Genomic DNA, 24036 nt, shown 5'->3' with positions numbered 1-24036 from the left:
GTATACTAATTACTATAATGAACTTATAAATATGTACGTTTTGGCAGTGGTAATGACAGCAGATAAGTAAATGTTACAGAAGATATTGTTTACTTTCTTTATTACGCCAATGCATATGACCTAATATTAAAATTATAGTCTTTTTTAATTACATGAAAATAATATCATATAATCAACTTAATTTTCTATGCGAAAGACCCAATGAAAAAATGCCATAATTTTCCATAATGATTTTACAACTCTGCACAACATGTGAAATTAAAGAAAGCTTGTTCCCAATCGTGTGTGATACCACTTTTCTGTATAATACTAGTGCGAAACGGCACCACAGTATGATGGATTTAAAAAAATTCCTTATAAATTAATTCCATACGTATACGAATAATTTAGAAAAATAAATCACGTAAAAGTTATTGATTTTGCAAAAATGTGCTTACATGGGAAGTTCTTGTGATTTAGACCTTGATTTATTTTCAACAATCAGATGATTTTCGACTGACAGCTAAAAATAGTTCATTCAACTTGTGAAATTATAAAAAGTGTATTTCAAATTTAATATTCTCGTTTTAATCATAACGATAAAAAATATATACCAGCTTATATCTATAAATTCACGAATGCGTGTATGTGATTTAATATGAAAGTTTCGTGTACATTGAAGTTCATTTCAGATGATGTTTTATAAATACCGTAAATGCGACTGTAATGAATGTAGATAAATATCTATATTCAAAAGTACGTTATAAAACTTGACATCCTATTAATTTTCTGAACCGGTTCAGTTTCAGTAACATTAAATATTCACAAAGTTCAATTAAAAGACTAATGGTAATCAAAACAACAAACTACAAAACAAAGCTATTTACAGGGTAGTCATGAAAGAACAGCAGCAGCAAGCTTAAACGGCAAAATGTTGGTATATACATACGTGCACGACACTTGAGGCGGTACAGAGTGGGGCTTAGGCTCGAGAGGGGCCGAGGTGGTGGTGGAAATATAAGTGGTCAGCGAGTGTCTGGACGGGGCCAGTCTTTGCTAAGCGATTACAAAGCCGCTCGAGCCTAACAAAAAAGGTCCGCATTTTCCTGTTGTTCGGTCGTTTCTCGAAGGGAGTGTTATTTTTTTCCATCAGCTCGTCCTTCCTCTGACAAATCGCGTACGAGTGAGGCGTGCAAAACAAAGATCGCAACGCAAAAGCTACCCTAGCAGCGAGGATGAAGTGCGAGCACGGCCTGCTGCTGCTCGCGCTGGCCATCTGTGCCGCCGGTGAGTTTTTCACTATGCTCAAGATACACTGTATCTCTCAGTCTCGCTTTCTAAGTGTGCGATCGCACAGTTTTCCGCGTGCTTTCCCACTCTCTCTCTCTCTCTCTCTCTCTCTCTCTCTCTCTCTCACACGGGAAGTAAATCTGCTATTTCGCTCGAATTTTCATCAAAGCGATTTTCGCGCGAGAAAACAATCCGAGCAATCGATATTGCACATTTCACTCGCGCACAATCAACTTTTACAAGCGCTAGAGTCTTTTTAATAGTTAGGAAAAGAAAAATAAAAAAGATACTTACGTAAATAGAATTTCACTTTTGCAATTGCATTTTTGTATTAACGAGCAATCTAAGGATTACACCGTGTGGGGAAATCATGATTCTAGCACTTTCGAGGTAGCGATATAAAACACTACGTAGTTTCAAATCTTGATAATGTAAAAGATTTCTAGCTTTGATTTTACAGACACTTCAATGCTTACTCCCATTATATGTGATTGTTAAAAAATAGTAGGCACAATTGCTGTTACTTCATCATTTTCAATAGTGTATTTAAATTTTCTTTGCTTGATACGATAATATAAGTAAAACTCAAAAATATATTTCACATTTTTTCAAGCTTTTTTCAAATAGTATACAATAATTCTTAGCCGTGAAAGAATTTTATTAATGTACATAAATAATTGCCTATTTTTATGATAAAATATATTTTAATAATAGCCATTAGTGCATAGTCTCGTTATAATGAATCTCAATGGCTATAAACTAATTGATACCAATCAATCGAGTTATAATTGCTAAAAATTTTAACGTCAATCGATTGTTGATTTTCTTCCTCACAACCAAATTTTCGTTTAATAATCACAATGATTACGTTATACATGGAATGAATTTTAAATATACACAATGATTATATTTTATCTACAATTTAATTTAATTAAAAATAAAAAAAAAATTCATGATTTCTGAAAATATTCTACTCGAATCTACTGCTCAAATGAAGAAAATTTACATGCATAATGCAATTTGAATTTTATAATTTAACAAATAGTTAGAAAAGCTATAAAATGACATTTGTATAGACAGATGTGTGAACTTACAAGACATATACTTACGTGAATAGCTTACGTACTTGAGACCGTAGCAATGTATAAGATATTTGCTAACTCAAAATATTTGAAATTAAGATGCTGGCGCTTCAAGATGTAGAAAGAACTTAAATCGATCGGACTTGAGGTGACGATTTTTCAAGCATCTGTTGAATAATATATTCAAAATAGTTTCTCTCTGAAATTTCTTAAAGTGAAATGTAAACTTTTAGTGAGAAAGCATCAGCGTGTTTTCACTGCAATTAATGATAAAAAGTCTTACTTTCTTTAAGTGATTAATACATTTAAGTTATCGCAAGCCTAATCCTCTGGAGTCTAATAGTAAAAATATATGATATTTTTCAATAAAATGGCAAATTTTCGTTGGATAATCAAGCTAGATACAACTGCAGAAAAATCAGTAATGAGATTCAAAATGAAACTTTTCCTCGCTAACAAATCTGACGAACATACAACTATCCGGAAATCAGTTCATAAGTAACGCATCAAAATACAGTAGGGGAAATGGGAACTAGCCCCGCGAAGCATCATGTAAAACTACGCGAATCAGTTTGAGCATTAGCAAGTAAGCGAGCAGCAGTGAGAGATCAGGCAGGTTGCATAAGAGATTAGAGCGTGAAAGCCACCCGACAGAGATCCATGATCCGGATGGGGGGTGACGTCACGCTCGCAGCAACGCACCGGTCAACAACTTTCCCCGGGCAGTGTCTCGACAATATGTATAACCGCATTATTAAAAGTATGCCTGCGATCGTACGAAAGAGAGATCGCAAGCGATCGCAGGGGTCAGCAGGGCGAAAGTCTCGGCGATCACGTGCGCGTGCGCTTATCCTCGTTCTTCTTTTCTTTTTCCTTTCTTGATTTGCTCGCTTTCGATCGCGTTCTTTTTTTTTTTTTTTTTTTTATTCGCGAGATACAACCTTGCGTAATAATCGCCTGAATTATCGATCTTTCCATGCAAATTCGCGCACGCGGCCCGAAAACTTCAGCCGTGCATATTTCACAACTGCTGTGTACCGGTATAACTGTCGGCTTTATTCGTTTTCAATTTTAATACGGGCGGATGAGTCTCCTAATTTGTTTTTCATGAGTTCGCATCTTCAAGGATCTTACTTTTTTTTTTCGTTGAAATACAAGTTAAATAAAGAAGAAAAAAACAAGTTGCAGAAATGATACCTTTATCGAAAGAAATCGAAGCAAAAGCATTCGTTCGGTCTGCTCACAGACGCAGTAACGCTGAACCGCTACAAGCGCCAGGAAGAGAAGAAGGAGGACAGTTTCGAGAATGAGATTTGTAAGGACAAGGATGCGGGTGAATGGTTCAGATTAGTCGCAGGCGAAGGTGACAATTGTCGCGACGTGATCCAGTGCACAAGCTCGGGTCTTCAGGCAATTCGTTGCCCAGCTGGTTTATACTTCGACATCGACAAGCAAACCTGCGACTGGAAAGATTCCGTGAAGAACTGCAAAACTAAGAACAAGGAGCGTAAGGCCAAGCCACAATTGTACACCGAGGAACCACTTTGCCAGGAAGGTTTGCTCGCTTGTGGTGATGGTACTTGTCTTGAGAGGGGCCTCTTCTGTAACGGAGAGAAAAATTGTGATGACGGATCTGATGAAAACGTTTGTGGTGAGTCGATCGAAACCATTATTTCTTATAATTATGCTATGAGAGTTCGGCTGGCGATACGCTTGGCTGTAGAACAAGTTGATGTGTATCAATGACAAAACGTGAAAGGAAAGTATTCCCTCGCACATATTTGTTTCCTATTTGTATTGTCACAGACATGGACACCGATCCGAACAGAGCACCGCCTTGCGATCCAGCCGTCTGTGTACTTCCCGACTGCTACTGTTCTGAAGACGGTACTTTAATCCCTAGCGATTTGCCACCAAAAGACGTGCCCCAAATGATCACCATCACATTCGATGATGCCATTAACAATAACAATATTGGCCTCTACAAAGAAATCTTCAATGGCAAACGCAAGAATCCTAATGGCTGCGATATGAAGGCGACATTCTTCGTCTCGCACAAGTACACCAATTACTCGGCCGTGCAGGAGATGCACAGAAAGGGTCACGAGATTGCTGTTCACTCCATTTCGTAAGTGTATACAGTTTCACTTTCATCCGCTTGCTCTAAAGTGGCGTGACTTTGACCATTGTTTCGAATTTTCTTTCGGTTTTTGGCGCGTCAAGAAAATTGATTTTCGAAAAGACAATTGGTGCCGTGAAAGCAGGTCACGCCAGTTTGATTTTCTAAACAATGAGCATAGCAACTTTTTCTGACGTTCGCTTAGTAGTAGAACGCATATCGGACAAGTGGAAAGTTGCCGATTAACGTATCGAACACGATTATGCATTGTTTCTATCCAATTGACATGGCATGACCGCACCTCTAAACTCAACTTACGCAACCTCAATTAGTGCACGTGAGTCGTCTGACGAAGGAGAGTTTGATAGAGCGGTTTGTTTGTTACTTCACTCCTACAACGCCGAAATACCACCGACTTTTACCTAACCGCTATTTAATTACAATCGAATCGTCCCATTCTTCTAAAAGGCGAGGCAGATGAAAGTAGCTTCTATCAAGCATTGCTATGTAAATGTGGTTTTTGCACATCGGAGTTTTCTATCTAAAAGGTGATTATTACTGTTCGCAGACATAACGACGACGAGAGCTTCTGGTCAAAAGCTTCGGTTGACGAATGGGCCAAGGAAATGGCTGGTATGAGGATCATCGCTGAGAAATACGCTAATCTTACTGACAACAGTGTTGTTGGTGTTCGTGCTCCTTATCTTCGCGTTGGTGGTAACAATCAATTTACCATGATGGAGGAGCAAGCTTTCCTTTATGATTCGACCATCACTGCTGCCTTGAACAATCCACCTCTATGGCCTTACACCATGTACTTCAGAATGCCACATCGTTGCCACGGCAACTTGCAGAAGTGTCCCACTAGGTGAGTTTTGTCAATTATAATTTATAAATGCGCGATCGCGGGCTTATAAACAACGTTAAAAATTGTGTTCAAAGGTCTCATGCCGTTTGGGAAATGGTGATGAACGAGTTAGACCGTCGCGAAGATCCCGAAAACGACGAATACTTACCCGGTTGCGCTATGGTTGACTCTTGTTCGAACATTCTGACCGGTGACCAATTCTATAATTTCCTAAATCACAATTTCAACCGGCACTACGAACAGAACCGTGCGCCATTGGGTCTCTACTTCCACGCTGCCTGGTTGAAGAACAACCCCGAGTTCCTTGACGCTTTCCTTTATTGGATCGACGAAATTCTGAAGGAACACAATGACGTCTACTTTGTGACGATGACTCAAGTCATCCAGTGGATCCAGAATCCACGTACAATCAGCGAGGCTAAGACTTTCGAGCCGTGGAGGGAGAAGTGTGTCGTCGAAGGACCACCTGCCTGCTGGGTACCTCACTCCTGTAAACTCACCTCTAAAGAGGTTCCCGGGGAGACGATCAATCTGCAAACTTGCGTGCGTTGCCCCAATAACTACCCATGGGTCAGTGACCCCACTGGCGATGGTTTCTTCTAAAAGCGTTCAACTAAATAAGGAAGCCCACTCATTGCCTCTCATCGTGACACGTGAATGAAGAGAAGGAGGAGTTATTCTTTTGTTCTTCTTCAATCTGTCAGTCAAAACAATGGTGTCGTCGAGAGACACGTTAGATCTCGCCTGCGCGTGAAAAGAAAAAAATCGACGTTTATTTTTCTTATTCACACGCGCGATTTCTCATGTATTGACTATTTCTCGCTTTTCAAGCATTATGATCTTTTTTTGTGTTTATTATTATTATTAAACGTATAGCGATGTAATTTAGAGATTCGATTATATATAATATATCTGAAATTGGTCTCACGACCCCGTATACACAAGATCCATTTCACCAACTATATAAATCAAATTATTTAAATGAGAGAGACAGACACGTTATATATGTAAGAGGAAGATGGAAGAAGGTGAATATATAAAATGGCGGACGACCCATGCGTTGAGAGAGAGAGAGAGAGAGAGAGAGAGAGAGAGAGAGAGAAAGAATGTCCGCGAGTGAAACACTGTTGTTGTAATATATATATAGACGCGTATTTACTTTCTCTTTGTACGAATATATTTTTTAATTAATTATTTTTCTTTTGTCTTTCAAATTTCCTTACTACCTACTATCTCTTTCTCTGCTTCCTGTAAAATTTATCTATTTTCCCTACTTCGCCTGTTCGTTATACCTATACAAATATTTTTTATAATTTCTTTTTTTCTGGTAGCACATGCCAGACAATATTGAATGACCAAACTATTTTCGAATTTATTAATGTGTGTATATAATAAGACGTCGACAAAAAAATGCTGTTACCGAAAATTATAATAAAAGACTTTTTAAAATGACATATCACGTGTGATTTATTTGCTTCTCAAAATAATTGAATAATAAATTGATTACCTTCCTGTCAAAATCGATATATTAAATAAGCATTCGCATCTTATTAACGAATATTTTTTGAAGATACGAATCTGTCATAAATCGAATGAATTCAAAATAGAGCCGCGTGGTACAGATATAACGAAGGTTTATCTTGATAACATCTTGATAAACCTTCGTTATAAAGACAGAAAAAACGTCAAATGAACGTGAAACAATGTAATCGGTTATTTCGACGCGAACGAGTCTTTTCTTCTTGTATGCTGCGCGAGATTCAAGCAGTGCAGCACTCGTCGACGGAATTAATATAAGATCAAGGTCGCGCACTTGTATTCCACATAGGGTGCGAGCTTCTTACTTTCTTTTAGCTTGCACCGGGTGCATAGAGGTCAGAACGATAATTATTCATGCTGCTCGAGGGTACGAGACAAAAGAAGTGCACACGCATTGTTGAGAAAGTCGAACTGTAAATTGTACAACCTTATAGGATCGAGGTAAGGTGACCGTTATAACGCATACCTTATTGCTGTCGAATGCTTGCATATTTTTCCTAAATTGTATTTTCGAATAATGGACATTCTAATAATAAGTGCCGCTTAAAACTTACATCTACCATCGCTCGTTGATTTTAATAAGAAATTGAGTGCCAACAAAACTGAACACTTTATCCTGCTCGCGGCTTTGTTGCTTTTGCAATCCATCTGAAAAATGTTAATTCTCATAATCTGTTACTTAACAAACGCTTGGCTAAATTTATACCTAAGAAGATGAAACGAGGAGAAAGAAAGAGAGAAAGAGAGGGGGAGGAGCAAAGTATTTCGAAAAGCCGCGTGCGCCGATGATCAGCGTAATCGCGAAAAAAATCTTGAAAAATTCTCGGCGCTAAAGTTACAAAACGGAGAAGCAGCCGTCGGTGTCTGGAAAGACTTAGCGAAAGTGTTCGGCGTGTGCTCAAGAGATGTAAAAATTTCCGAATCGATGAAAAAAGAAAGGAGCTACGGCGCGCTTAGCTCACATACATACACATGGAGGCAGCTAAGGATAAAGCTACAACTGACGGAATGTCGTTTTATCTTCGAGCCAAAAAAAGTTTTATGGCTCGGCAATGTTGATTCTTGTTCTCTTGTAATAATTTTTTTGTTTTTTCAATTTTAAAGAAAATATTACGAGAAAAAAAAATCCTCGTAAGTGCTTTTTAATTATTTTAATTTTTGCGTAAAAAAAAAGTTATGCTTCACACTCGCAAACCAGTTGTATGGCGCGTTTCTTGAAAAAACAGGACGAGATGAGCATTAAGCCGCAACTCGCTACCGAAATACGCACTTTCATGACTCTGTGAGTACTTAAATTTCAGTCAATTCAGTCATGCATGAAGAAATTTACAAAGGATAGAAAGTGCGCGCATTCAGCTTATAAGATTTAATGAACTGCTCTAAGCTTATATGCAGCAAGTTAATTAAGACAATTTTTTATGTTGTATCTTGAAACACTTTTGCTTTCAATTTTTCACCGTATTTGGTTGAATCTCCTTATATGTACACACACTTTGATTTTAAATTAATACACTGAAAACGAGTTCTATGTATAATTTATCTCAATCGGAAAGCAAAGTGCTAATTTAGTTATATTAATCAGGTTGATAAGTGGTATACTCGTGATGTCAACTTTCGACAGAAGTTTGATAATCTACGCTAATTCTTCGAACGAAATTCTCAGACATGCGAGATTATACAGAAATCGGAGCTGTTTTTTTTTATTCAACGTAGTATGTAGGTCAGTCGTCTTGTTAACATATCAGTACATACGAATCCGATGCGCGAGTGAATGATTAACTGATGCGACCCGATAACGTCTCCTGATCTATAAACTTTTTCAAAAAAAGTCTAATTCCCCTAGCAGCCAAAGTAGTGCTAATGCTCACTTCAGCGCCATTCACGCGTATGACAATGAGAATCGGGCGAGTGCAGGGGAAAAAAGAAGTCGCGAAGACAAAAGTACAAAAACCGCAAGTAGCAATGGCACTTTTAAGTCGCGCTATACAAATTGCGCCTCTCGAATACCGAAGCGACTGCGACAACGATTGCATTCTGATGTCCCTCGATGGTGCTTTCTTGGCTTTCTGCGACGGCGCGACGGCGCCAATCTGCATGCCACTACAGGATATCTTTTCTCGCGCACTCTAATTTTCTTTTTACCTTTTCGTCTATCTGATCTTCTACATCACTGCACCAATTATCGATGATTCGCCCGAAACTATTTGCGTCAGTAGTGAAAAATATGGTTATAACTGTCCCATTGCCATTAAAATTAAGTCTTTTTGCTTTCTGATAATAGAGTACAGGTTTTATTTCCATAGATTTATTTATTAAATTTATTACAGTCTTATTTAATTTACTAACAAATAAAGGCTCGGTAGTATAACGGAAAAACTTTTAAAACTTTTTACACATATTTATTGTTGTTTGTCGTAAAAGATGGTCTTACTTTGTGTTACATAATCAATCATCGATGTTCTCAGTTGAAGGAATATATAAAGAATCTCAAGCTTTAAGAGGACACCTTATATTAAGTGAAAATATTTCTTGAAATTAGTAATATCGATTTTATTTAACACAGTTCTTAAAATCAAAGAATCTTTCTTCGTCATTTGTAAAAATATAACAATATAATAAATGCAGTTCAAACATTAATACCAATATATTTTAGATACGAACAAGTAAGTTCGAGACACGGCTGAAACGTCATTGTCGTGTGCTTGCGTGACAATAACGCAAGCTTTGTCCGTTATTTACTCGCATCATCCTATTGGCATAGAACGTTTACTGCAAGCCGACGTCACACTCAGCAGCAACGTTGTGTTGCCTTGTAATTGTCGCAGTAAACATTTTCCGATTTATACCCCGGCATACTTTCGTTGCCGCCTGATCTTTTCTATACTAAAAGATACGATTGAACACTATGAGAGGTAATGATTTCGCTGAATGGCGGAATTTATAAAAGTTTAGAAATTACGGAGTAAGAGCCAATAAAGGATCTCTACGTAATAATAGACGCGTCGCGTGGCGGCATATGCTGATTACTTCTATTTTCCAGCGCGAGAATTTCCTAACGCGTGGAAACGTATAAACCGTGTGGAGGAGTCAGCTGGCGCCCACCGGCCTTCTTTCGTATACACATCCAATCTCTTTTGTTTTTGTGCAAACAATGACATGCTTTCATAATGCGCATCAAGTTGTGGGCATACACAGGAATGCACGTACACGCGAACTAATGATGACACTATAACGATGAGAAACGTTATTGTTTTGTCGCTGTAGCGACAAGTTATCATTTCCTAATGCATTGTCGACAAAAATATTTTTGTATTTTTCGATGGTGGCTCACGTTACCAAGAAAAGTCATTCAGGTGTGAGCGTGAGAACTCGGAAGTTCTTTAGGTGGGTTGTATACATAGAATAATTTTCAGATGTCGCACATCGCCCAATGAGAAAAGTCGTTCGCGGACGTGGGGAAGAATATCAATGGAAGAAGAAGAAAGATGAGACCACTAAAGCCCCAAACGTAATGCTCCGCAATATCAGAGAGAGTGAAAGAGAGAACTACCGTATAATTCTGTCGCCTACGTAATAAAGCTTTTATTCCACTCTTCTGATTTCGCTCTTCCATCATTGTCGTACCGCTGCGGAGCTTCGATTTTTCATTTGCGCTCGATAAAAATGTTATTGACACATCCCGCGTGGAAAAGTTACATTCAAATGCCTCCGTCTCGAAGAAGGAACTCATCCCGCAACGAGTCCCCCCCCCCCCCCTCCTGTCTATCCGTATGATGATCCCTCGAAATAGCCGACAGTGAGAACGTAAGAAAAATGGTCGGTATAAATCACCATTGTGGGTCGAGATGCCGAGCTATTTTCGGATGTGTATACTTCGACGCAGCTTTCTCTACTTTCGCTTACACCGCCGCCGCTGGGATTTTGAGAGAGGTTGCATTGCCATCGATCCACTTTTCATTTCGTTACGAATCTTCCTTCAGCGTATCTTACTCATGGACATCACGTATGTTATTTTTTATAGTTTATATCAGGATTTAATTCGCATTCCTGCTGCTTTCGAATTTCGCGAGGGGGCGAAGTATTTTAATGAAGTCGCTTATTTTCGCGACTTCATTATTACGTTGTGCGCGAGGTATTCGAGTACCTGCGAGAGTAATATCCTTTCTAACCAAGTTGATCGCTCCGTTGGGCTCCGTGGCGATGAAGCTGACAGAATCACTCTTACTTTCTGTTGCAGAGGGGAAAATAAGTAAAAGCGCAGGCGAAGGTTTTTCACCGATGGAATGCGCGCTTGGCGAAAATAATGCTCGCTCATCCACTGCTGCTTCAAGTTTCGAAAAGTTGTAAAGAATGCGATTCGCGTACTCAAATTTCTTGTGTAGATATGTCACTGCGAAATCCCGCAAGTTCACGGTCGATGCGTAGTGGCAGTATTGCCATCATTGGCTTTATAGTCAAATTCAGACGGATGAGAGCACTTGGACACTAAATGATGTCGTATATTAGTTACGCTTACGAATCACATGTTTAGCTGATCTTTAGTGGTCTCGAATTTTTTGAATGTCATCGAATGAATATTAGTAAATTTTGTAACAGACGCGCTATAATTAAATCAAATTGCAGTTTATTGTAGAACTGTTAATTAAAAGAAACTAGAATAGAGATAACTACTTTCATCGAGATTTTCGCGATTGCGGTGATTTTTTAATATAAAATCAAAATTCAAGAGTTCACTTCCGCGGCAATGCGTCTACCGATTAATACGACGCGCGCACACTACAAGTTTGTAAAACCGTTATCAGAAACTGCGAATAATGACTGGAATTTCGGAGATAAAGGTAGAGTATATTGTATCGTACAGGATTATATTCGCCGCTGTTTAAACAGGCTGCTGCGGCTCTGGTTGCTGTAGCATGACTCATATGTCAAATGCTGATATAGCTTCTTTTGTTCTGAATAATAAGAGATTCAGATACTACGTCGTAATGTAGAAAATTTAGTTTCTTCAACTTGAAAAGTATGAAACGTTATGAAAACTTGATAACGTGGTAGAGTTTTAATTACAATTATTTAATAAAATTGATCTGGAATCGAAATGAATCTTCAACAGATTAATAAGTTATTAATAAGTTATTAATAAGTTTGGCCGATCTTTCTCGTTTGCTGAAGAAATCAAGACAGTTATTTATGGATGCTAAAGAAAGCTGAACAGTAATTTTTCTTGACATAATTATATGCTTAGTTATTAATAACTCAATTAATTATCCTAATTTAGAATCGAACTGATAAAAGTTCAGTTACGGAACAACAACTTTATATCCGAAAACAATAAAGTAAAAAGCAAAAAATTTGAATCCCGAAAAGTTACAATATTTATAATTTTCTTAGACAAAGAGATTCTCTTTTATTTTGTATGAACACAGAACTTGTTTATGCGACTTACCTTTTTATTGAGCATTCCTATGTTTTATTCCGTTTGTGCAACGCATCAGACGAGATAACGATCGTATTTATTATTAATATCTATACAAAGATGGTTTTGTATTACAACATCATGAATGACATAAGCAAAATCGAATCACGTACTATCGAATAGTCCATTCATTTGTTCATCAAACTAGTGTACAATGCTTACATTAAAATACAATATTTAGAAAATCGTGAGATTACTGGCATACAAGCAAATGGCATACGTTATAATGTATAGTAGAATGTTTTTTGGAGCTTCAAATGGCGCCATGAAAGAAAAGTATCGCGCCAAAAAAGTATAAAAGTTATGAAATATTAATGAATAACGTCCCATTTTCTCTTGGTGAGGTGAAATAAAAATCATTCATTGTTTAACTTATCGCCAATACTGATAAAAGAGGATTCACTTTATCTGCGGAGGCTTGAACGCATACAAGGATCTAATATCAGAATTTTTATTTAATTACTTTAATCAAGAGAAGTCATTTCAAAATAGGAATGAAATGTATTATAACGTATCATAGTAAAGAAAAATTTTGACAATTTTTGTTCTATTTATATAATTTTAACATATATTTTATCGATTATTGCAATTAGACTCTTCTTGTCGGTTACCATTCTTCTTTTTCTGTCTTTTATTGCAGTACAAAAACATTTTCGATATTTTATTAAAAATTTATTTTCTAAAGACATCAACTAACTGAATAGAATCATTTTCTATAAAAATAGAAAGAATACAATATATCCGATGGCTGTGGCGAGTAAGTACCAATCGAGAAGACGAATAGTCGTAGGTAATGGACGACATATAAATCCAAACACGCAAAACGAGGGCCTTTCGAAAAAAAGAAACTTCCTTCCGCTGCTCGCGAAGTGTATATATGTTCGCTCGTCGGTGAAATTGACTCCTACTAGGTCAGTGTGCGACTCGGCGGTTTCGGATACATAAACTCGGTCGTTATAAAACTTGAGCGTGAAGAGAGATCAATTCGAAGTTTTCTAAGACTTGACACTGAACGTGGAAAATCAGCCTGGTAATTCTAGCGCAGCGCACGCTCGACGTCGAGATTTCCCACGTGTGTGCGGAACCGCAGAAGCTAGAGCGGGCTGCTTCTGCCAAGTCGCGCTCTCGTTTAGATATTTACGACCGGCTGCGCGCATCCGTGTGTGTATTATCCTCATGCCGAGCAGTCTCTACAGCGAAATCGTTATTGACTTTTTATTAAGAGACTTTATCGCCTTACTTTTCGCGTGTCTTCCTTTTTCTTTTCGCTTTCGCTGTTAATGACATTTCATCTTTTTAACATTGTTAGCGCTGCAGCTGAATTTTTTTCGATGCAAACTTGGCAGCATCGACGGATCGGGGACAATACTTATGTGAGTTATATGCTTTTGCTTTCTTCAATAAAATGTAACTTTGGTTTCGTGAACATTTTTAAGTTTTTGGATACCTCTGGGATGTTAGTGGACTACAGAAAAGAAGCCGTAAACAATCAAAATTGACTTGCAAAAAAAGATAAATAAGAGTAGATTTACAAGCAAATACATTTTATTTGAAGACGAATTATTTTGTTGACACTTGCGTTATATACTTCATGATTTATTACGCGATTTTCAGATAATAGAATATTTTTCGAACGCGCAGCGTCATAAATTGTATCATATTAAATATTGATGTTATTTCAAATGAAAAAAATAGCTCAATAAGCATTTTCAATGTTGATCTCGTTTAAAAATATTTCAAACTTATCATTCTTAAAGTCCATAATACGTATGAAAGTTTTGAAATCATACAAATCTCACTCGAACGTGTCAACCTTGCATTTTCATTAGTTTGGAGGTATGTTATGCAATGCTACAGTTTGCAAAAGTCTACAATAGTCTACATTTTCAGCAAACTAAGATGTGGTCCTGACTCTTTTATACCCTTAAAATGCCAATTTGAAGTAGGATTCAGATTATTATTTTTTATTTTTTTATCTAAAGAAAGCTATGAAAAATTGTGTACTTTTTTCGGACGATATCATAGAACTCTTGAGGTTAAATAAAATGTTCAAAAAGCGTGGTGAGGATTTATAACAATAAACATTTTTTATGTTTCTAATACTATATAGAATGCGAAAAATATTATTGATTGATTTATTTAATATCGAATTGATTTATTATTTTTAATTTGTCATATGCACAGGTATACGCGTGTCTGTGTATATGTATATTGTTTGCTTTGTAAACGAAGTTAGTTATATTGTAATTTTCGCATCGTAAAATACTTCACAACACTGCTATATGCCAAATTATACCAACCGCACTTATTTCTATTTGTGATCCTCATTTGTCCCACTTACCTATATTGTTTGTTTATTTTTCGAAACTATCGATCAATAATTCAACGACAGTTAAAACTTTCGCTTTTGTTTGATGATTTCAAGCTATAAAAAATAACAGCCACAGTCACGCGCCTTTTTTTATTTTTGTAGCGAAGCTAGCTCTATAACAAATTTTCACTTCTAAATGTTCTTCGAAAACATGTTACACTTCCAGTCTCTTGTAAAGGAATGTAAAGGAATATTAAAAAGCGGGCGATATTACATCGCGCGAGCTTTATATTATGCCACTAGTAAACACATAACAGGGAGCCTCGAGTAATGATTGCGCGTGATTCGGCAAGTGCGCTTGTAGTCATCGATTTCGTCAAGCCCGCGTATACATGTGAGAGAGCGTGCACAAGCTCGCTTCCCGCGGACTGTACCTTCTAGGCGATAGGACTGGTGTGCGCGGGCATAGGCGGAAAATTGACGGAATGTAAAGCAGATCTATCGAGACAATGAGAGCGCCGCCGCGCAGTCGCGTATGCTAATGCGCCGAGGAAATGTAAATCGAACGTTAGAAATTATGGGAACGAAGAAAGCGCTCTCTGCCTGGTGTATGCGTTGTGAAATCGACATTTCAGTCGATTCCGCGCGAGCGCGGCGACGACAACCACACGACGACACTCCTCGTTCGTTTTCTCTCTCTCTCTCTCTCTCTCTCTCTCTCTCTCTCTCTCTCTCTCTCTCTCTCTCTCTCGCATCACTCACAAAGAGCAACTTTCTTTTTCTTTTTTGCTCCGTAAATTTGACGTGTTCTCGTTGCTCTCGTGCTCTCTGTGTGAATCGATTCTCATCTTTTCCTCACAACCACATCGAAAGGACACTCATTACACTGGCCGATGTGCACGAAGATAAGATGTGAGTTGTGTTATTGTAATGAAGGTATTCGATTAATTGTAAGATAACAGTACCAGTTAATTAACGCTTTTCAGATTGTAAATCACCAAGGGATTGGATTTTTTTCTTGATGTAATGACTACTTCAAACTGTCTTTATCAAATGCCTGAAAAAAAAATTAAAAAGAATTTTAAACTTGATAGTGTGCTAGATTTTTACATAATCTTCAGAATTAATTATGAATCTATAAATTTCGTGATACTGCAATTGGCCGCGTTCGTTTCGTACATATACGAATTCTACACAGTTTGCCTCTACGCGGATTTGAACATTTTATTTATTTAACATTTTTTTCAGTTGAACAGAAAACATAAAATAGTATTTATTAGAAGAATATACAAATATATAAACTTTTTACAGAAAATCTGATTAGGAAATAATTAACCCAAAGTATTCTACATAAATTATTTCTACAAGAATAAATAAATATTTAAATGAATTATATATTTAAAATTTTGTCCATTATTCAAAACTGATAAAATGTACGATGATGTGATTTTGTCAATTAATCATTCATTAATTTTTCTTAAGTAAGATATATATTTTTTAAAATAGTATTTTATTTTTCGTGTTATACATTTGAATGTTAAAAAATATGTTATTCAAATTGAATACCAAGTATTGACGTTTCGATTATTTTTTAAACTATCGTCGTACCAAAAGAAGCTTAACATTCAAATGGAATTCATGAAAAAATTCAATACAATTATTAGCATAAAAACATTATTGAACCTTACAAAAATCAAAAGTCTACAAGGAAAAAGAAAGAATCAGTAAGTAATAGTTCCGCGTTAACTGTAGAGAAAAAAAAGCGAAATTGATGATATCACGAAAAAGTATTATATAACCCCCAAACATGGACCCAATGACCTTCAAAAATTACAGTCAACTCTCTCTTTCTCCCTCGAAATATGCACATATTGATGAATTGTGGTAGCCGCGCGCTTAATAACATACGAAATTCGCTGAACCCTGTATTCGTTACGTTATCGAAATGGACCATCGACTCGCCTGCAGGCGTATTATACAGACAATCCAATTTCTTAACCCGAGAGAAGATGAGTTTCTTTGGACTGACACGTGTCCCAAAACACACACACAACATGGTCAAGATCTGTAAATCTATGCGTCTACTCGTAGTCGCAGTTGTTATTCAATAAACCGATTATTCCGTCATGTAATAATGTGCGAATGCTGTCAGTTTTCTTGAGGAAGATCGGATTTTATGGCACAATATTCATTTTCTTGCAACGTGAATATAAACATCGGAGAACGCACATTGCCAAAGATTGCCACTTTTACCCGAAATTTGATATTCAAGCAATCTCTTGCAAAGATAGAGTGTCTCCCGTTTGGCATTGAGTATGCAGCTGAAGAAAAAGAAGAAAGTTGAATCAATAAAGCCATGATTAGCCTCTGACCTGTAACAGGTGAATGTCGAGGAAAGCATTCGTCTCCCTCGAGCGATCCACATCCATTCTAATTAAAGGGAAAACCTGTCGGAGCTCTCAACGGGCGAGCCGCGCGCGTTAGGTCAGCAAAATAAAAGTTTCTTCCGCGCTATAGCCACCTCCTCTATTACACGCACGAGAAGATAACGTGCTGCGCAACCTTTCAAGCTTTTTACAAACAAACGCATTTTGTGGAAACACCATTTTCACTTTCCTTCAACTTTCTTGAGCTTGAATTTCAGCTTCGTTCATTTATTATTTGATTGAATAATTCAGAGTGATCGATTATTATCACCTGTTGTTCTTAATTTTTTATGTTCTTCAGAAATAAGTCATATTAATTCTTTCTAATGTCTGTTGGAACGAAGTTTGTATCTTGTAGTGAAAGATTTATTCTTTTCAATCTATAACGAATATTTTTATGACCATTCAAGAACAAACAATGAAATATTAAATGGGGAAAGTCTCTAAAATTTTTAAAAACTGTTAATCGAAAACTATTTAAAACTACACTATTGATAAATTTGGAATTGTGTAAATGAAGCAAATTTCAAACATGGCTCATTTAGTTTTCATAAGCTTGAAATATATACCACAAAATATATGTGGTAATGTTTCATAAGCTTTGTGTATACCACAAAATTTATGAAACTTAACACATCTCTACATCCACATTAAGTATATAACCAACCTCTACAACTATTTCTGCTTTCTTACACCTATTATAATAATTATTATTATTTTGATTTTTATTCCACATTGTTAATCTAGCAACATTAAAAAATATACAGTATATTGTTGGTATTATTTTGCAATTCAAGTAGAGCTGTTGAACTAATTTTTCTCTCCTTATTGTATCTCTTGTCACTTTTTCTCTTTTTCGATATACTTTTTGTTGGGAAGAATAAAATTGCATTAAGATTTAAGTTCCTATATCTGTAAATACTAATTTTCAGAATTTAATCTTGTAATCATCTTAATGTTCTCTAACACGTTTTGCAATAATAAATCACAAAATTTGATTCAACGAACATAATTATATTTATAGTGCATATAAAAAATTATTGTCCTTTGTATTAATGTAGTTTTTAAGTATTGTTTCCAACTCTATCAATATATAATAATAATAAGCTGTTATATTCTGTTTATGATATACTTTTGTTTTGATATCATTCTTATGGAAAAAAATTAGAGTGATATGAAAATTAGTGAAATGAAATAAATGAAGCAATGCCTAAATTAAAAACACGTTGTGAAAAGATTTATCCCCGTTTTTGCTTTGTGCTTTAGCGCGTGCGAGCTGTTATATCGATGTGCTGTTAAAACACCATTACGTTGCACAATGGTAATTGATTCGTGACGTGAGCGCGGTATTATGAAATTGCGCGCCACATAGCTTTTACATAGCTATCGGTTTTTTTTCTTGCGAGCACGCAAAAAAAAAGGGAAGGCTCCGTCACTCATGAAATCCATCCTTTGTTCGATTATACAATTTTCGCTCGATACGTTGTATTTTCATGTAACTTAAATATTCACGAGTTTTCATTCATTTCATTAATTTGATGTACAATTTAGAATTCACTAACGCTTTTTGTGCATCAATTTTGTTTTCATTTTACAATATAACCATATTTACCACGGTAAACCCATGTGTTTAAATTTAAAAGTTTAATATGTCGTCATCCATAAGAAATACATTGTCACCAATTTTAAACACTTCTAAACGTTTAAATTCAGTGACAATGTATTTCTTATGAGTAATGTCACATTTGCAAACATAAAACTTTTAAATTCAAACACATAGGTTTTTGATGTTTCACCGTGAATATTGAAAGCTTTTCAGTGATATTTTTCTATGTAGGAATTGAACAGCTTATATATTTTAAATAAGTTATAAAGTAGTTTCTTAAGGATTAACATAATTTACTCGTTACATATACTTTCAACTGTGATGTCTATATGACTGAAAAAATTTTCTAGAAAAATCATATTACAAAAAATATGTTATGAATAGAGACATATGAAACCACCATTGCATCGACACAGTTAGAGTAATAAAAATTATATTGAAATCGTTGCAAAATATTTGCCACGCAGCAAGAGGAGTAAAGTACTAGTCGGTAATAACTGAATAATTTTAAGTGATTGCACAGCTACCTAAGTCGATAACATTTCGTCATCGATGAATATTACCACCTTTGCCGATAGAAGTATACCTAATAAAAACAAAATCACTTGTATAAATTTGTGGAAACTATGTATTATGATCTTGAATAACATTCCAATTTGTAGAAAAGAGAAACGTGTGGACAAGCGCGTGATCTGATTAAAATTTTAAGCTCCAACAGGATCATCATCATTAGTGGTGTCGATCATGACGTACGGATTCGATTAGCTTACCTGCGTCCGAATTTCAGTTTATATAACGTATCACTTATTTTCGCACTGATCGCTTCATTTACCGTGGAGGTCTGGTGACATAGTGGAAGCATCGAGAAAAATTTGCTATTTTTATCAAAATCGAACTATTGTGCTTTTGAATATTTTAATGAATTACAGGTAAGCAATCTCGTAACCTATTATATTATCGTGAACAAATATAACCACTCAATCAATATTTGAAAAAATTTCAATAATTGAGATATCGATACTTCATTAAGAATTTGATTAGAGTGCACCTTATTTAATTTAGCGCCGCATTAGCAAGAGTCTATATGAAAAGCTTTGAAGCACAAGCAAAAAAATTATCATAAAATATCTGAGTAAATTTATAAAAACTTAAATTTTTTGTTTATTCCTCATAATAGCATTAAATTTACTAGTATCACAATGTTAGCAAGTGTCGTTGAACGATTATTTTTCGAAATGGATTAGAATGTCAAGATGCCGCATTAAACAATGTTTCTTCTACTTAAACCGTCCAACTTATCGACATAGATTTGTTTAAATACTTATAATATCACATCTGATAAAATCAGCACTAAGCATTTGTAAATATTTCCAAAACTAGGACTAAACGCACTTTTCACTCCAATGAGAAAAAGCTACCCGCAAAATAAGACATGCTATTCCTTCGGTATCAAAGCACTGCACAGACGAACGAAAGAGAAGACATAGATAAAAACTCATACAGACACATAGAGAGACGCGTAACAGGATATATTTGATCGTACAGGTTGCGACAGAATAACCGACGCATTCATATAGCATCGGAGATCTCCACCTCTCTAAGCCACAGAGACGCATAATATAAGCTCTATGTGCATATTAGCACGTGCGTAGCCCCGTGTGGTGCATTACGATAACTCACGCAGGACGCAAGTCAAGCCAAGTGATGCGATCAAACTGCCTCGCTTCTTTCGCGCACATCAGCGGTGTATCTATCTTTCCCTTCACCTAGCAGCTACGCATATATTTTCCGTAGTTTTCTATTTTTTGCTAGTTTGTTTTTTCGTTATTAGTTGTCACCACTACTACATGATTTTTGCAACCTACTACAATCAAAAAAGTCAGCTGAGACAGTTAATCAATGGAGGACTTTGTTGGGGGATGAGGTAAATTGGCAACAATTATCTGCTTGATGTATTTTGAGTTGAAGCTTTAATAAACAAACACAGAAACAATGAATAATTGATGCCCACTAATTACAAGGCTTAATCTAATTGCATAAAACGAAAAAAAAATTTCTTGTTCTTTTGGCCTACTGCGCGTAAAGTGCGTCTTGAAACCCGGGTGTAAGGTTCCACAACACGCATTTTACGCGCTGTAGGCAAAATAAATAGTATATCAACTACGGTAGTGAAAATGGCTAGCCTCTAGCACGTATTTAACACTCTCGGTTTGCCCTCGGGTGTCCATTCACACGTGCTATGGACTTGCCAATACTTTCACTTCCTTGATTAATAATGTACAAATTCGTCAAACTATCACAAATGTTAAATCACGACAGAGAATAGCAAGGCAAAAGGAGGTGTCGGAGCTGATTTAGCAGCCAGCGGCTGCCGAAATCTCCCTCTCTCCTGTCGGTATCCTCCCCCGCTAGAGGCCTTAAAGGTTCGGAAGTGTAGTGGTAGCCCGTTGACGTTCGTAGACGAGGCAATACGCTGAATTTTGGCTCCTCAAGATTCTTCTATTTCCCACTTGTGATGTGCACGAGTCCTTTCAATCGCACTAAGCGCACTGGCACGTCCCTCTCACCGAAAAGCGGCCGACGCTCGATCGTCTTATTCAGTTGGTTCTTTAAAATACTCCGTAAGCCCATTGTCTCAACCTGTCGAGTTCGAGAACTAGAATTTATTTACCGAGCACGTGTAGTCCAGTGGGATCTTTTCCTTATTAATAACGTATCATCCTTTTTTTCAGGATTAGGCAAGCGAAAATAAGGGACGCGCTTAACCTTTTTTTTTCTACTCGGTCGGGTGATGAACGTCTCGTCGACGCATATAGCTATTTACGACCTTCAGCGCGATGTTTGGAGCGACGAGAGGCGAGCACTCGATATACGTGTTGCAGATGTTTAAACGTTGATTTCTACGGATACAAAAGTGAAAAAAATAGGAGGTCGTTTTCGTGCTCGCCGTAATAACAGACTTTGTCCAGTCTGGCATGAACGCATTTCCAAGTTGTTTTGACTAGGTTTTCTGGACGCTAAACAAGTGTAAGTCGCAGTTCGAATCACATTATCAACTTCGCTCCTTTATCGCAATTTGTAATTTCGCCATCGGGAATTCGCAAAATGGACGCGTGAGAGATTGAACACAGCCGCGACTGCGCACACTTTAGCACGAAATGATGTAGGCACTGCGCCGCCTGACTTTTGATACAAAAGGCGAGGTTGCAACGCCTCGAGATCCTATCTGCTTCTGAGAAAAGGTGCGCGAAGGAGCATCAAACGCCGTGCCAGAGAGGTGCAGCTAAGCAACAGTCATGTTTGGGAGTGAAAGTCGAGTATATCGTAATCGTGTATGTGTACATAATGTGTACCAGCTCGATAAAAACATAGATAATGAAAGAAAAAACGAAAATAAATAATAAAATAATAAAAACTAAGATACAACTTTTTGCGTTGTGTGCCAGCGAGACATTTTTAATGAAAAATCATTTAGTTGGATACACTGTCGTAATCAATTTTCTTTTCTATGATGAATTTTCTAAATAACTCGACGTACATAATTTTACGGTATCGTAAACTTCTTTTTATGGTTCAAAAATATTTTTACAACATTATCACACATTCATGATTTTTTTTACGTCGCTTTAACGTATATATTTTTAGCAACGCGTTGTAACGCTTTTATAGTTCATAGGTTTTGCTAATTCTGTGTTATTTTGTGGCACAGTATGCATTCTTATTGAGAGGAAATTTTATTGCTTTCGTATTTTTCTAAGAATAAATTGCATTACAGCTAGTTCAATGTCGTAATTACCTTAATATTATTACGATAAACCTAAAATTTATGCACTTGAATAACTTGCTCGATGTTCAACGTTAATATCACTTACAATTTTAGAATCTTTTTTAATGTGTTATTATGTCATGCAAATATGATTTCATCCTATAACAATATTTCATTATTTAAGAAGCAGCACTTTTATGTCATAATTTTTTTTGCACGATACATAGTTTAAAAGTATTGTGGATATAATAATTTATGAATTATATAATGAATTTGATAGAACTTATAAGTAAACTCATTTATTTTCTTTATTACATGGAGTTTCTGAAATTCTATCAATGCTCATAAATTTTTGAACTGAGAATACACATTCTTTTAAAAAACTAACACAAGTAACTTTCAAATAAAAAAAATTAAAAAAAAACCTTTAAATGAACAACCGTTATTATCTACAGAAAAACTTTTACTTTAATAAATAAAAATCAATTTAAAATAAACTAACAATCTGCCTTGTCAGGTTGAAATAAGTTGTTCTCCAATTTTATTTTCGATTTGAAAAACCTATAAAGTATAAAAATAATCGAGCGAATGAAATATTAAAATAGAAAGCTCATAGACTTGAAAAATCTATCTGAAAATAAGTTATTCTTCTGTCCTTTCTTCCAAAAAATTCACGAATACTTTTCACATACAACAGCTTCGTTATTGATACATCGTTGTAAATATGTATCTACAAATAAAATAAAGGAATTTATCTTTAAAATAGTATTGTAATTCTTAAGTCAGTTGAGTATCAATTGAGTTCTAAACACTGACGAAATTGATCAGATGACCTATCGAATGAGAAGGTTTTATGAAGATCCAAAATGTTTTTATCTAAATGAAGTTCAGTAAATTTTTGAATATCGGTTATTATATTATCTTAAAATATATTATCAAAGAATCAATGAAAATGTTAAGGTATACGTGCTATATTTTGACCGACGAATTTGTTCTTTTTAGTCGCGCAGGGGCTTGGACTAGTAAGCAGTTCTCGTTTGACCATGACCTTGCGATTTTGCTCTTGGGAACTCTCCCTCTCTAAAGGCATTCCGTATTACTTTCGTCCATCTACTCTTGCGTCTCCTCGAGGTTCACCCAAATAGGCACTATGTCCTTTACGTACTATTGAATCGAGCGAGGCATGCTTGCTTTCGTCTTGAGGTACTATAACCGTCATACTTATCATTAAAAAACTTTTGATTTCACGTGTTTGCACGGAAGACTTTATTACGAGGGTCGAAGTTGATACTAATCAGTCGCACATATATTTAGAAACAAACACATTTTTGTAAAAACAAGTTATATTCGTGTTTAACTTACTTATTTTAATAAGTGCAAATACTTAATGTACGTTCAGCCAGAAATAAGTTTTACAATATTAATATATTGGAGAAATTAATAAAAATAAATAGTAATTTCGATGAAAAAATAGAATACTTATAAAATCAAAATTTTTAGATTTTAAAAATTACCAATAGAAAAGTATATAGTTATAAGTTGTCATATTTATCGAATGCTGCGCACGGTGTCTCAAA

General features: G+C 36.0%; 1 protein-coding gene across 1 annotated transcript; it reads left to right on the top strand.

Moving 5' to 3' along the window:
* Positions 1 to 1045: 1045 nt before the first annotated feature.
* LOC131666756 (chitin deacetylase 1) lies at positions 1046 to 6770 on the top strand. The gene is made up of 5 exons (XM_058939654.1): positions 1046 to 1266; positions 3598 to 4002; positions 4158 to 4479; positions 5039 to 5338; positions 5413 to 6770. The coding sequence occupies exons 1-5, from the start codon at positions 1215 to 1217 to the stop codon at positions 5939 to 5941; spliced, it is 1608 nt and encodes a 535-aa protein (XP_058795637.1). The 5' UTR covers positions 1046 to 1214; the 3' UTR covers positions 5942 to 6770.
* Positions 6771 to 24036: the final 17266 nt, after the last annotated feature.

This window comes from Phymastichus coffea, unplaced genomic scaffold (assembly GCF_024137745.1).
Source record: "Phymastichus coffea isolate CEN01 unplaced genomic scaffold, Cenicafe_Pcof_1.1 PCOF00060, whole genome shotgun sequence".
In the NCBI taxonomy this organism is placed as follows: Eukaryota; Metazoa; Arthropoda; class Insecta; order Hymenoptera; family Eulophidae; genus Phymastichus; species Phymastichus coffea.
The sequence above is the reverse complement of the archived record's forward strand: the minus strand, read 5'-3'. Positions and strand labels throughout refer to the sequence as shown.